Below are 14,751 nucleotides of genomic sequence, written 5' to 3' on the forward strand. Positions count from 1 at the left end.
GGACGGGGTACAGCTGGTGGGAGGAACAAAGCACTATAATAGGGATACTGATCCCAGGGGCAGCAGGAGCCAGTGCTGCTGGCAGGATTTACTGGCTCAACTATATTTGTGAGTAAATGCCACCCAGCGACTTCGTCTATCAAGTTCAAACTTGTAAGTTAAATTGACTTTAGGAAGTTAATCCATGATTTTTCAATGAAAAGAGCCAGAAACATAAAGCTTTAACTTGAACTAGTCTATTTATAAAATGTTTTCATCCATTGGAATCAAAATATACAGTATCAAGAGGATAATACCGTTATCAGGACCAACCAAAAAGATACAAAATAATCAGAAACTTTCAGGACTGTTCATCAGGCTTGACATTATGTTTAACAAAAATAGCAAAAAGGGAAGTGGGATTGGAGGGCATGTTTCAGTAACAAGGTGCAATTTCAGAAATGCAGAAAACGTAATTTAATAATTATTACAGTAACTTATCTTTCATGACTCATGAGATTGTATAGGACAGGTGCGTGATGGGGGAGGGAGGGGGAGTGTGTTACAAGTTTTTATCAGGTCACCAAAAATTATTCTTGGGCCCTGGTTTCAGAAATGAATTCCTGCTGTGCAGTCTGTGGCTATTTCTCATATTAGGCCTTGGGATATAAATGAGACTTATCTCTGTCTAACAATATTTTTGCCAGAGTTCTGAAAGCTGAGTGCTGCAACTGCAAAATGTGCACTGCAAGCTGGTCTCCATGATGCATCTGTCACAACAAACGTATTTTATTTTGCCTTACTTGCTTTGCCAGGGTTCTGGAGCCCATCATTGCTGCTGCCCCTCCCATGCTTGCTTTGAACCTTCATTAAATTTAATAGTACGCCATGGATCTGGAAGCATCCATCTGCCATCCCTCAAGGGATGATGGGCTGTTCCTGGTGTGAGGGGGAGACAACTCTCAGATTTGTGTTTGGCTGTTTTTGAGCAATGCCATTCAAACCCTGCTCTGTAGCTTAAAGTTGCCAAATCTACTCTAACTGCATATGTCCATTTATTTAAATATCTGAATTGCAAATGTTAAACCACCTATGGACCAATGCTGAAGATAAGCTAAAATGAGCACTCTAGAGTTAAACATACCAACTGGTTCATTTTTTAAAAATAGCAAGGGGATAACCTTCTCCTTTCTAAGGTAAATAACCCATGGACCGCAGGACACTGACATCTCTGACCTAAAATATTTTCACTCATTTTTCCCTGATGCCATTTTGTGGAGCTCTATTGGACCATACATGTTGTTCCAATGGGATACTGAATGCTACCTGTTCACAGTTTGTTAATCACAGGTTACCATGGTGTATATTGTGTAACATGCATTAGCAACAGCCTGAAAGCTTGGTGGTTGATTTTAATTGTTGCGTTGTCTGGAAGGAATCCTACTTCTGCAGACCGTCCCTTTTTAAAATGAGAAGTTAAACAAATCTAAAGGGCTTTTCTATTTTGCTTTATTCCATTCTTCCCTGAAGCCAATTGACTATGAGGGGTTCCAGCTGTTCATGAGAACATATCTGGAGGTGGATATTCCAGAGGAGCTCTGCCAGCACCTCTTCATGTCCTTCAAACGAAAAATCTGCCAATATTCCCCAGAGAGCCAGCGACAAAGTTCCAGCATTACACAGCTCAGCAACCTTGGTGAGCAACATCCATTCTCCTTTGTCTGCTTCACACACCATCACTAGTACCTGCCATTTGCTGATTTACTGGTTCACTTGTTATTTTTGAAGTTTTTAAGAAGCGTGTTGCATGTTCAGTCAAAACTGAAAATGAAGCTGGGATGTTTTTAGAAGTCGTCTTCTGTGGCAGATTTGTATTTAGAAGGAACAAAGTGAGACTTGCAACAAAATGCAAGTGTGGAGTTCTCTTCCAGTCAGTCTTTTATAATACCGTATTTTTCCGTGTATAAGATCGTCTTATACACGGAATGTTGCAATTAAATACGGTATATAAATAAATACATGGCACCATCCATATTCTTTCCCCCCAGCCTCCCCTCGCTATTGGCCTCACAACAAACCCTGATCTGGTACTCCCCCCCAGCAGCCCCCACTCTGGACATTGTCCCTTCCACCCAGTTCCCTCAGTTGCCCCTTGGCTACCCAGACCCCCCCCCCCATTCCCCAAACGCACTCGCTCAGGCAGCTCTGGCAGTCGCAGCTCCTCGATCAGCGTTCGCATCTGCCGGCGCTCAATACGGTACATACCGTAAATACTGAGACAAAGTGCACCACACAGGCGGGAGAGCTGGAGCTGCAGCTACAGTGGAGTTACACTGAGCTGACAGGAGCAACCGCCATTACGCAGCTTGCCTCACTGTTTGATGTTTAAGTATACGGTACTAAATATACTGGTGTTTTGAATATTTAATAAAATATTGAAGTTGTTCTGTTCGGTGTTTAAAATATTTATCAATTTTGGGCTCAAAACATAGGGGTCATCTTATACATGGGGGCATCTTTATACACGGAAAAATACGGTACTCCATTTCACCCGTTGTTATCCCTGGTTTCCCATTTCCACCCTCCTCCAACAACCAGTTGGCATTCTGTGGCCACTGAGCCTACTGAGTCCACATTGGATTCCACCTCCTCCAGGCCAAGATTCAGGTTAGGCCATCCACAGCTTGGGTTAAGTTCTGATCCACCCCACCCCCCACTTGTACTTTGCATTATTGGTGAGACATAATAATATGTGCACACAACCCTTTCTATTCTAACCAAGTATTTATATATTTGCCAAGAAGAAAGTGATGACAGCTGTTTACTACAGACTTGCAATAAACGTTACTGAGTGTACGTTGTTAAAGCGTGTGTCTATTTTTCTGTTTCTCTCGGGCTTTCAGAGTCTAAGTCCATTGATACAGGCATCTCTATCCAGACTGAAGTTGCTTGCGCCCCTGTTACAGGTATCTATGATAAGCTCTTTTATGAAACCCCTGCTCCACTTTTTAACAAGGACCTCCATAGCCATAAATGGACAGAGCGGTATTGTACAGAGATTTATAAGTACAAAAGCCTATCTGGGCTTTTCTAATTTACTTGACTGTTTTCCCACGTTGGCCAACCAGAAACAGGAAACAAATGCAGCAGTCCTCTCCCATTGTTGTCCCCAGCAACTGATATTCAGAGACATGCTGAATTTGAGACTGGAGGTAATATAGTGTTATCATGTGTGTAGTAGCCACTGATAGCTTGAGTCTCCTTTTAAAGCTGTTCATGTTGATGGCCATCAGCACGTGAAAGTGAACTTCATTGTTTAACCATTAGAAACATATAGAAGGGATCCCCTAAGGCAGCGGTTCTCAACCCGTGGGTCCCCAGATATTGTTGGACTACAACTCCCATCATCCCTGAGCTCTGGTCTTGCTACCTAGGGATGATGGGAGTTGTAGTCCAATAACATCTGGGGACCCACAGGTTGAGAACAGCTGCCCTAAGGTCATCTGATCCAAACTGCTACTAGTGCAGGAAATTCCATCCCTACAAAATAATCTCTGAGAGATAGCCATTCACCATCTGCTTAAAAATCTCTAACACATCAGAGTTTTCCCACCTTCTGATGCAGTCTGTTCCACTGTATCATCAGAAAGTTGTCCTTAGTTTTAAGTCTAAATATTTTTCCTTGAAAATCGAACCTACTGGTTTGGATCTTGTCATCCTTCCTTTTGTCTGTCCTGAATCTCCTGCCTTTATTTGATGTTGCTGGGTTCCTGTACTCTCTTGCTTCTCCCCTTTTTACCTGGGACTACCCACTCTCTCACTCTGGAATCCCCGCACAGTCACATGCAGCAGCTAAGTAAACATAGAAAACAAACAGTATTTGAATGCCAAAGCTTTTTACAGCTCTATCTCTCTCAGTATTTCAGTGCGACCTGGCATTTGTAACCATCAGGTCTTGTCAGGAAACTGTTGCTATGCAGAGATGGCTCTTTCAACTCTACAATGCTGATATTACATTGAAGTAGCATCTACCATTCTGGTTATGTACCAAAGACAAAAATATTTGTGTGTGTGTGTGTGTGTGTGTGTGTGTGTACAGTGCTATTTTTCTAGAAAAAGAGATGCAGGAACTCACCATGAACGCCTCCCTTGTTCTCTTATAATGACAACCTGAGAGGTCCCGGAACTGACTTCCAGCAAGTTCCGGCTGAAAAAAAGCATGCTTCACTTCAAACCCTCTTTTGGCATCTCAGGAAACAGCCCATTCAGCTCAGGGTCTATTTAAATCTGTTTTGTTCCCACCCCATTCACTATTGGAAAATCAAAATAATGCCTTTTGACAGAAGTGGATGAAATTTGTAGGTGTGGTAACCTATCTGCAGAATTACAAGCAAATATATATACAGAGAATTTTGTGCTGGAGGCCTGTCAGTCACAGTGTTCTCCTCTTCCCACTTTGGTATTTGGTCTGCTTCTTCCATCACCCCATCCTGACATTATGATAAGCTTAGAGACATTACTTTCACCAGATGCTTGTCTGCAGCATTTTTTCATGTCTGGATCACGAGTGTGCCACAAGGGGCTTCATGGGTCCCTGCTGCGACTTGTACCACCTTGTACAGATCCTGCTTCATCACTAAAATCCTCCTGAGGCACCCCACCCTCAGGATTCATCTGCATCCAATGCACACTTCTAAATATAAATCTTTTTATCCTGACAGCATAGTTATTGTAAAAGAGACAACTGGAGCTTGTTCAAACGCATTTTATGAAATACCAAGCTGTGATAAGATTAAGTGTAAGGAGTTCTATGGAAACAGCAGCTTAGGAGCTTCCTAAGAGACAGTCAGTTTCTGTTTTCTTCTCAGGTTCCTCTGATGAAATTAATATTGATAGCTAGCTAGACTTCATAGTTCAGCTATGGCCTGACCTACTGAAGGGAAAAATAATTAACTGGCTAAAACCTGATTCTGCTTTAAATGCATAGTGTTGGATGTGATCAAGGTAGGGAGAGTCGTTTCTGTCTGAAAACCCTATGAAATGCAGTGACAACACCAGTCTGTGGTAACAGAGATGGAGATGAGTGTAAGACAGCAGATCAGAGAAGAAATGAGCCTTGTGTCTAATTTGAGAGAACTCAGCAGACCAGGCCTAACTTCCTGGGGACTGAGCTGGCACAAGCAGTACATGAGATACTTCTCCATCTGCATAGGACACTAAATGACAGTCCTCATCCAATAAGCTCCAAGTTGGAGTGTGCAGAATAACACATTCCATTAAAGAGTTCTGACTTCTTGCTGTGTTTGAATTTATAGGGATCAATGGGAAAACTCTCCTAACTGCCACAGGAAGGCACACACCTGAACCCAAAAGCTCCCCGGGAAACCTGGCAGAGCCACAAACAGCATCTCTAAGTCCTGCTCCAACTGCCAATGCCAATGCCCTTGGGAATGCCTCACCTAGCTGGTCCAGGTCATCTTCACAGAAATCCACTGCTGGTACCCCCTCAGCTCAAAACTCCTCAGGGTCCTCCAAGCTCTCCTCAGGTTCTCTGCTTAGCCCACAGTCCCCAGGTGAGTCCCATCTTTGCTCTTCTGTTCCTGAGGCCTTGTATGAACACTGCAATTTCCCTGCCCCAAGTCTCTGTAGCTGTGAAGAGAAGCCAGGTCCGCAACATACATTTACGTTGCATTTAACACACATCTGAAATACGTGACTATCTCCGAAGAACCCTGGGAACAGTGAATTGTTAAGTGTATGGAAATTGTATTTCTGCAAGGGTTAAACCACAGTTCCCAGGATTTTGTGGAGAGGGGGAGCCATGTATTTTAATGGATGTGAGGTGTGTTTTTATGGTGTGGATGTGACTGCAATTGTCACAGGCCAAAGCCACAACTTGGAGTTCTCTGTTTGGTTCTGTCAGCAAAGTCTCGTTAGGAAACCTGAAATGGAAGTTGAACAGAAGCACTTTTGATCTCTGTGAGAGTTTGGGAAGCAAACACATCAGCATCAGGACAAGAAAGTGATTTTTCAAAAAGCAATTCTCTCACTGGGTCAATAACTAACTGTGTTACTTCCAGCATTCTCTCTCCGCAGGCCCAGCCACATCCATCTGCTGCACAGTGGTAGTCAGGGACTCCTGAGAGTTTCCTCTGAGACGCTCTGGGAAGCACATTACTGTTGCCTTTGCAAACATTGGAGTGTATTTGCAACAAGCTAATTTATCTGAGGTGGTGTCACCAGCTGCCTCAGCTCAGCTGCAAAGCCACATTTCTATTTCAAGCACAGTGGATTCTGCAGCATCTTTAGATGTTGCAGCGGGGTGGGAGGAAAGTGTCTTGTTTTGCTGCTGAAATCCTGTCAGCCAGTATCCTTTTTACCATGGCAATAGGAGGCAGGTTGGGCAAGCCACGGAGTGTCTTATTGCCCACTCCTTTGTGTCAGGGAAGCATAAGTGGAAGAAGATGCGAATCTCCTCATTTCCTAAGGGCCAGTGCTCACATCAAATGTGCATGTCTACACTGCCTTATGATTTGCCTGTTGACCAATTTTTAGTTGCTGGTCTTGAGCCAGCTACTTCTCTTTCAGTATTTGGTTGTTTTTCCTAGGTCTTCCTTCCCAGAGGTTATATAGATGAATTTGTATTCTCATACATATATACCTCCTCATACCTTATATACCTTGGCAGTCGTGTTGATTTGGGATGTTATGCAAGAGGTTTACTCATATGAGCACCACTGGCCATGCTGGCAGTGGCTGACAACATTAGGGGAGCACCAGGCTGGGGAAGACTGCTGTGGAGCAGCAGCAACAACAACAACAAAAGCCAAATTTGCTCCATCATCTACATGTGATGGCTTTTCATCTATTTAAAGTTGGCTCGCATATTAATCATATTAATCATTTCTTTCCCAGGCCAACAGATAAAATACAATGGGATATGAAACCCCATAAAACCACCCTCCAAAAGTAATTTTAAAAGTGCAAGCTGAGTAAAACAAAAACACAGTAAAAAAAAAAATCCCACACACATATACACACACAACTTTAACATGACATGCTTAGCATTTCCTCCAAAGGTTAAAAAAGGAGGAGGTGCATTGACACACTTCCTTGGAGTTCATTCCAAAAACATTACACACTGTTATGAGGTTTTTTTGGGGGGTAGATCCCCCAAATGTGTTATAATTCAGTAGAAGTGAGAATTAATCAAGGTTTGATTAAACTTTGCCAAACACTGAAACCCCCTGGATTTAGTTATGCTAACTGGCCAAGACCTAGCTTGCAGAGCTAGGTGGATGGGTCATTTTGTTGTTGTTGTTCAGTCGTTTAGTCATGTCCGACTCTTCGTGACCCCATGGACCAGAGCACACCAGGCACTCCTGTCTTCCACTGCCTCCCGCAGTTTGACAAACTCATGCTGGTAGCTTCAAGAACACTGTCCAACCATCTTGTCCTCTGTCGTCCCCTTCTCCTTGTGCCCTCAATCTTTCCCAGCATCAGGGTCTTTCCCAGGGAGTCTTCTCTTCTCACGAGGTGGCCACAGTATTGGAGTCTCAGCTTCAGGATCTGGGTCTTTAGCAGGGGACAAAGGCTAGTGATGGTCCTTGGAGTCTGTGAGCAGGAGAAGGAGTGGCAGAACTGCAAAGGAGCTGAGGATGACAGCCTGGAAGAAAGAGACACAGGGGGTGGCTTTTTGCTGTCTCTGGAATCCAGTGCTGCTCTTAAGGGAGAAGCCAGAACCTCACAGGATGTGAATGCTCTGCAATCCCTCCCTCTAGGCGCAAGTAGTATATATGTGCAAATAAAACCATATCTCATAAAGATGCCGTAGTCTGTGCTGTGCCTTGTTCCCAAAAGGAAACTCAAACCCTGAATAAGCCCCTGGAATCCTGCACCGCTCATGGAGATTGGGGTGGCATGCAACAATTCATAGAGCTGGAAGGGGAGGAAGCTAAATGGCCTCATTACATTCAGCCACCCACTAGGGAGTGATGAAAGTTTAGTGCAGTGCTATGCGCAGCTTTCCTGAAAGTAAGGAGCAAACTGGAAGATTTGGGGAGGCTTCCCCCTAGGTGGAAGGATTGCTGTGCTGCGCTTCTGCTGTTGCTGCCTCAGTTAGTTTAGACTGCTAGAGATAAAACAGACCTATAAGGGATGCGCTGCTGGCAAGCCCTTCCTGAGGTGCTTGTGCCACTGGTAAAGGTAAAGGGACCCCTGACCATTGGGTCCAGTCGTAACCAACTCTGGGGTTGCGGCGCTCATCTCACTTTACTGGCCGAGGGAGCCGGCGTACAGCTTCCGGGTCATGTGGCCAGCATGACGAAGCCACTTCTGGTGAACCAGAGCAGCGCATGGAAACGCCGTTTACCTTCCCGCCGGAGCGGTACCTATTTATCTACTTGCACTTTGATGTGCTTTCAAACTGCTAGGTTGGCAGGAGCAGGGACCGAGCAACGGGAGCTCACCCCATCGCGGGGATTTGAACAGCCGACCTACTGATCAGCAAGTCCTAGGCTCTATGGTTTAACCCACAGCGCCACCCGCATCCCATTGTGCCACTGGTAGGATCAAGCAAAAAAAAGGCCCTGAGTTGCTGTTGTCTTTTTAATGTCTACCTGACTGCATAGTCCAACATCTCTTTTTGAGCTTTGAATCACCTGTGCTTATTTTTGACCTTTTCTTTAGGCTCCAGAAGCTTGGAGAAGAAATTACCATTCAGCCTTCGAAAGAGCCACATCTCCCTGAAAACAGCCAGTCCGCATTTGTCAGCCCCACTGGCTCAGGTAGTCTACCTGAAGGACATTGTCTGCTACCTGTCACTGCTGGAAAGGGGACGGGCTGAGGATAAGCTGGAGTGTAAGTGCTTGGGTGACAGGAAGAGTGTCTGTGACCACAGCATCAGGTCTTAAGACTTGTTTTGTGCTGGGGTCACTTGGAGGCAGTGGTGTGGTATGGGGGGGGGAATGGGGGGGTTTGTGGCTTCAGGGGAAGCAATAATGGCTTTGAGCTTCTAGTTCTGGCAAGAGGCGTGTGTGTGTGTGTGTGTGTGTGTGTGTGTGTGTGTGTTGTGAATCAACCTGGTCACAATCCTTCATCCCTCTCCACTCATTCTCCATCCATTTTCTCTAGAGCATCATAGGCAGATATGTTGGTTAGGTGGCACCTCTTAGTTGACCAGATCAACTTAGGTCATATATCTGTGCTGCATTTGCTTCTCTTGGGTCCCTTCTTCAGAGTTTAAAAACAGGCCTGAGGTGGTAGACCCTTTTCTTATATTCAAATTATGGGATAAAATATACTATGTGTGTAGGGGGCTTTAATCTAATCCACAAGCCCCACACATATTATTTCCTGCAACTTTAGATCGTTCATAACCTCCACAAACTTCTTTAAAAATGTATCTTAACAGAGAATCACAAAAAGTAAACGGACCAGATCCCCTCGGAACCCTGCTTGTTGTAATTTGGAGTACTGCCTTTAAAAGAGAAAAATATGTCAGTCTCCAGGAGAAAACATGATCCTTAACTTCTCCAAAGTTAAATTGGATCATTTAGAGTTTAGAGACTTTTCTTCTTGGAGGAATAGAGTCTGAAATTTCCAGGACCCTGCAGCTCATCTATCCTGGCTAGCAGAAACAGACAGAAAAGGACAACAAAAATGCCAAACTCCTGGCAATCCCTTAAGTCAAGCGTAGGGGGTGGACCACCAGCTCCTGGGTTGGGGCTACCTATGTATGCCATTTGGGTGTATGTGTGTATCTGCCTGTATATGAGCATAAGCTGTGCTCTCTGGATGGATGGTGTATGTCAAAGTGTGGGTGATCCTGGTTAGCCATCCCTGCTTTAGGCCTATCCAACTTAAGTAGACATTGTGTGTGTTTAAAAAGCTGAAACGTCACACAAATTCTTAGGCAAAATTTCAGAATTTAAATTTGATCTTGCATTTTAAGCAGTTTCCAATTTGATTTGGAAGGGACCTTTTAATATATATTTTTTTAAAAAACAACTTTGGGGACAATCCAGCTCTTTTGCATGCAGTACTGATTGCTCCCATTAAAAGAAGTGAATTCTAACACAGAGGAAGATGAAAGCTCATCAATCAGTTTCCATACAAACTCTTTGCAGAGCTGACTCACATAACCACAGAGCTTATCATGGCTGTTTTCCTTCTCCTTCTCCCTTGGATGGCTCTGAATTTGTGCCAAGCTGACTGTGTGACTCATTTGCCATTAGAAACCCCAGAGTCATTTTGTGCACCAAAGGGCAGGTTAATTATGAAAATATTACGAAGCAGAATACTGTAGGATCCTCCTCACAGGATCAGCTTGGGAACCATAATGTGAATAACCCGCTCCAGGGATAACATTGTACCCAGGAACTTTTCAAAATGTCACAGCAGGAATGGAAATGTGTTGTTGGAATTGGCCTCTGGAAAGAGCATCACTGACATTTAGACTGATGAACAGGCACCCTGGTAACAGAGCTTGCCTGTTTAAAAGGATACTTACATGTCTAAGAAGAGGGGTGTTTCTGTTTTTCGTTTTGTTTTTTGTAACTACTAAAGAGGTTTCTTCTAGGGCAAAGTTGCTCATCTCTTCTCATTACCTGCACAGTTAAAGTACTGCACAAAAATTGTGGTTTGCTTCATGGATTGAGCTGGTTATCATGATCTGAATGAAAAGCAAGAGATGAAAGAGGGTACCTTGCAATTGTGCTATGATGAGGAGGAGGAAGGCAAGCTGCTACTTATTTATTACTCTCCACAATGCACCGAGTCAAAGCCATGGGAAATAATTTATGGCTCTGTTACATTAGCATTTCAGGAAACTGTGCAAGACTGCCCTCTGGTGCCCTTGGCTTGTTTTTCTTCTGCTTTTTAATTGTTCTTGAAAGACACCACGTACTGATAGATACGACATCTCTGTTTATCAAAGAATTTTTGCACGAAGCTTTCATAAAAGAAATGCCCCACAGTCAGTTTCTTTCAAGTGGTCACCTAACAAAAAATATTTGAAACTGACATTATGTGGAGCAAGCCAAGCAATTGAAGAGTCATAGCACACGGAGAATGTGGAGGTCAAAAGATAGACACAACTCAACATGACACCAGGAATACAAGTGAGGATTAAACCACAGTACCCAAAGCAGCGCTGAGATCAGCAGGCAGGATAGCTCTGATGAAATAACATGGTCATGAAGATAGGACCAGATAGGTGTTGCAACCATTGAACACTATTTTTTTGCCAGTTAAATCCCTGTTTTGCTAGTTGGTTGATTTTGGCATTCCTTATTATTGTTATTTTTCCTGCATGTTAAATCAGCTGTTAATGATGCCCAAGGCTGGCTCCAAGCAGCAGCAGAGGAAGCCGCTCCGGCGCCTGGGGCGGAGTCTGCCTGCCTCCTCCCACTCAGCCGCCCTACAGCTGGGGGGGAGGCAGTGGGCAAACCGTATGGGCAGCGCAGAGCCTGCACATGCCCAAGCCACTGCGTCTCTCCCATGAGAGTGCTGTGCCTTGCGGTGAGTGCTGCCCGGCATTTTGTCAAACCTCCCCCCCCCTCAGTGGTGACACCTGGGGCGGACCACACCCACCGTACACCCCTTCCTTTGCCCCTGGCTCCAAGTCTGAGGAGCAAAGTGCTCATTGTGTTCCATCCTCCATCAGTGGACTGTGCAGGGCTTACCTGGTAGCCCAGAGTAATGTTTATGGAATATCTACTTCTTGATCCAGACTCAGAATTCCATAGCACTTGGGACTAAGCCTAGGCTGCTCAAGCCCAAGACTTACAGCAGGCAAAAAAGGAAAAAGGGAATTCTGGAAGGAAGAACGCCAGTCTGCATGTAGTTGTAAACAAGGAGGGGACGCTGAAATGAAGTTGCCATCTAATAAGCACAGCCCAGGTTCTTATTTCTAATAATCTTAGGCCTTTTAACATGACACTCTGCACTCCAAGCAATGCTAAGCTAATGAGTCTAGTTGCCATTTAATACCCCACAAACTTTAAGGGGGGGATGTGATAGTGGCTAGACCCCACCACCTGATATTGCTCGGAGCACCAGATCACACACACAAAATCAAAGTGGCATCCATAGTTGTTCCCACCAGGCTGTTGGCAACCTGGCAACTACCTAAGGATGCCAAGTGTCGGTGCTTGCACTGCCCAAGCTGTGCACTTATATTAAGTTCACTGATGAGCATGTTCAGAAAATGTAAGATATATAAAATAGGTAGAATGGTGTCACTTGCTTGTTGAAGTGCATGTAGGGTTTGGTGTGTCATAAAATCTTTTAGTAGGGCCTCTGTTTGTCAGGCCAGAACCAAAACCTGACTGCACTCAACCCTAGGCCATTGTCTAAGCTTGCACATGACTTCACAGGGCAACTGTTTCTGTCTAGGTGCTGACGGGAAGTGAACAGTGAAGGGCTCTCAACATCAACGAATGCGCTACTCCAATAGGAAGAGCGTAGCTGAAAGAGAGGTACCCAGCCAATCCCTTGGGCACTGGAAAGTTAGTGTGGTTTAATAACATTTGCTTTCTTTAAAAAGGTACATGTAGAGTATGGGGCCAATGAACACTCCCCCCCCAAGGCCAAAGATCCCCCTGGAAAGCAACCTGGACAGCTCCCAAGGGCTGCAGTTTTATTTCCAGCCAACTCCAGCAACGAACTTTCAGCCTCGTCTCTCTTGCCACCCTCCCTCCCTTCCAGGGCCAAACTAGATGTGATGCTAAACATGCCATTATCAGACATGTCTATGGATTTGCTTGCTTTCTTTAAAAAAAAGAAAAGCAAAATATGTGGCCCACACCACACGCCTGCTCTTAATTTGTGTTCTCTTGCAGTTATGTTTCGCCTCTATGACACAGATGGCAATGGCCTCCTGGACAGCTCGGTAAGCCATCTTTCAAAGCAGCACCCTTCTCAAGAAGGCGAGGACATAAGTCTTTCTAAATGTTTAGAGGCCTCCCCATGTGCAGAGCATCATATGTGCATTTGTGATTTCTGATTGGTCTCTGGGTCAAGCTCGTAGGTCTCGGGGGGGGGGGGGAGTGTGGCATCAGCAAGCAATTCATGAGCCATTCCTATGCCGATAGGTCCTGGCAGGCTTATCTAGTGGCGGCGGCAGTATGGCTGAGTTTAGCCATTCAGTTCCCCAGTTTTTCGGATGTAGCCTTGCTCCAAGGCATTGTTGGAAACCCAACTGCTCTTTTTAAGGGTGGGACAGAGGGAGCCATTGATGTTGGTGGTAGTGGCGGCAGCACCAAGGGAGGGAGGGCATCAATGGCAAATGTAAGGGGACCTTTAGCTGCCAGGACCCACTCAAGCCTGATGCCACACTCACACACATACATCTTTGATACAGATTTTGAGGATGTTAAGGCCTTTAATGAAGCTTAGATATGTTAGACTTCCTATTTTCTTTACAATATATTGGCTTGAGATCCCATATTTCTTACTAGAAATTGCATACAAGTCCTGCTATTTTTCTGTGTGCGGCACATAGCATTATATATTACCCTTGAGCAAGTTCTTCAGTGGAATTATCCTCAAAGCTTCCAAGAATGAGAAACCGAACCCACATAGCTACATCGTAAAGACAGGATGTCTTCCTTGTGTCGTGGTATATGTTTGCAATGTCAGCAGATGCATATCTGGGTGGGGAATGCATATCCAGGGTGGGGAAGCTGGTGGTCCTCCAGATGTGGCTGGGCTGCAGCTGCCATCATCTCTGCCCATTGATCATAATGGCTGGAGTTGATGGGAATTAGAAGTTCAAGCAACATCTGGAGGACCACAGGTTATCCAGCCCTGCTGAAGATATGCACACATCTACATTCCCCCCCCCCTTTACCTTCCTTTTTGTCTTATTTCTGAAACCAGGAGCTAGATCGTATTATCAATCAGATGGTGCATGTAGCAGAATACCTTGAGTGGGACTCCACAGAACTGAGGCCGGTGAGTTTCATTCGTGTACAAGTCTCTGCTGAGCATGATCAGAATTAAGTCATTAAGGCTCTCTTTGCTGCACCCTTGAAGATCTGCTATATATCCTACCAATGGAATAACTTTTGTTTGATGGGTTGAGAGAGGATCTGTTGATTCTAATTAAATTTTGTCTCCTTCTACAGATCTTGAAAGAGATGATGGAAGAAATAGACTATGATCATGATGGAACTGTGACGCTGGAAGAGTGGATTCGGGGTGGCATGACCACTATTCCTTTGCTCGTTCTGCTGGGCATGGAAACTGTGAGTAGCTGGCCTAACCTCAGAAAAGATGAGCCAAAAGATGTTCAGTAAAGGTAAAGGAACCCCTGACCATTAGGTCCAGTCGTGGCCAACTCTGAGGTTGCGGCACTCATCTCGCTTTATTGGCTGAGGGAGCCGGTGTATATCTACTGGGTCATGTGGCCAGCATGACTAAGCCGCTTCTGGCCAACCAGAGCAGTGCACGGAAACGCCGTTTACCTTCCCACCAGAGTGGTACTTATTTATCTACTTGCACTTTGACGTGCTTTCAAACTGCTAGGTTGGCAGGAGCAGGGACCGAGCAACGGGAGCTCACCCCGTCACGGAGATTCGAACCGCCAACCTTCTGATTGGCAGGTCCTAGGCTCTGTGGTTTAACCCACAGCGCCACCCGCGTCCCTATAAAAGATGTTCAACTGAGTAGTAAAAAAAAAGTAGCTAGTCAAGATTTTTCTCCTCTTTCAGTGAGGGTTTAAATATGTGATACACCCAATTTCTTTCTACTTGTATATTTGGTTCAATA

General features: G+C 44.9%; 1 protein-coding gene across 1 annotated transcript in view; it reads left to right on the forward strand.

Annotated features, from left to right (window-relative positions):
• DGKG (diacylglycerol kinase gamma) overlaps positions 1 to 14,751 on the forward strand; it is a 120,255-nt gene that overhangs the window by 43,441 nt on the left and 62,063 nt on the right. Inside the window, 7 exon segments of the mRNA XM_081006673.1 lie at positions 1,510 to 1,675; positions 2,883 to 2,945; positions 5,295 to 5,552; positions 8,668 to 8,838; positions 12,822 to 12,871; positions 13,861 to 13,935; positions 14,109 to 14,228. Coding sequence (XP_080862799.1) covers positions 1,510 to 1,675; positions 2,883 to 2,945; positions 5,295 to 5,552; positions 8,668 to 8,838; positions 12,822 to 12,871; positions 13,861 to 13,935; positions 14,109 to 14,228 — 903 coding nt within the window.

The sequence above is a fragment of the Podarcis pityusensis genome (assembly GCF_964106645.2).
Source record: "Podarcis pityusensis genome assembly, chromosome: 5".
NCBI lineage: Eukaryota > Metazoa > Chordata > Lepidosauria > Squamata > Lacertidae > Podarcis > Podarcis pityusensis.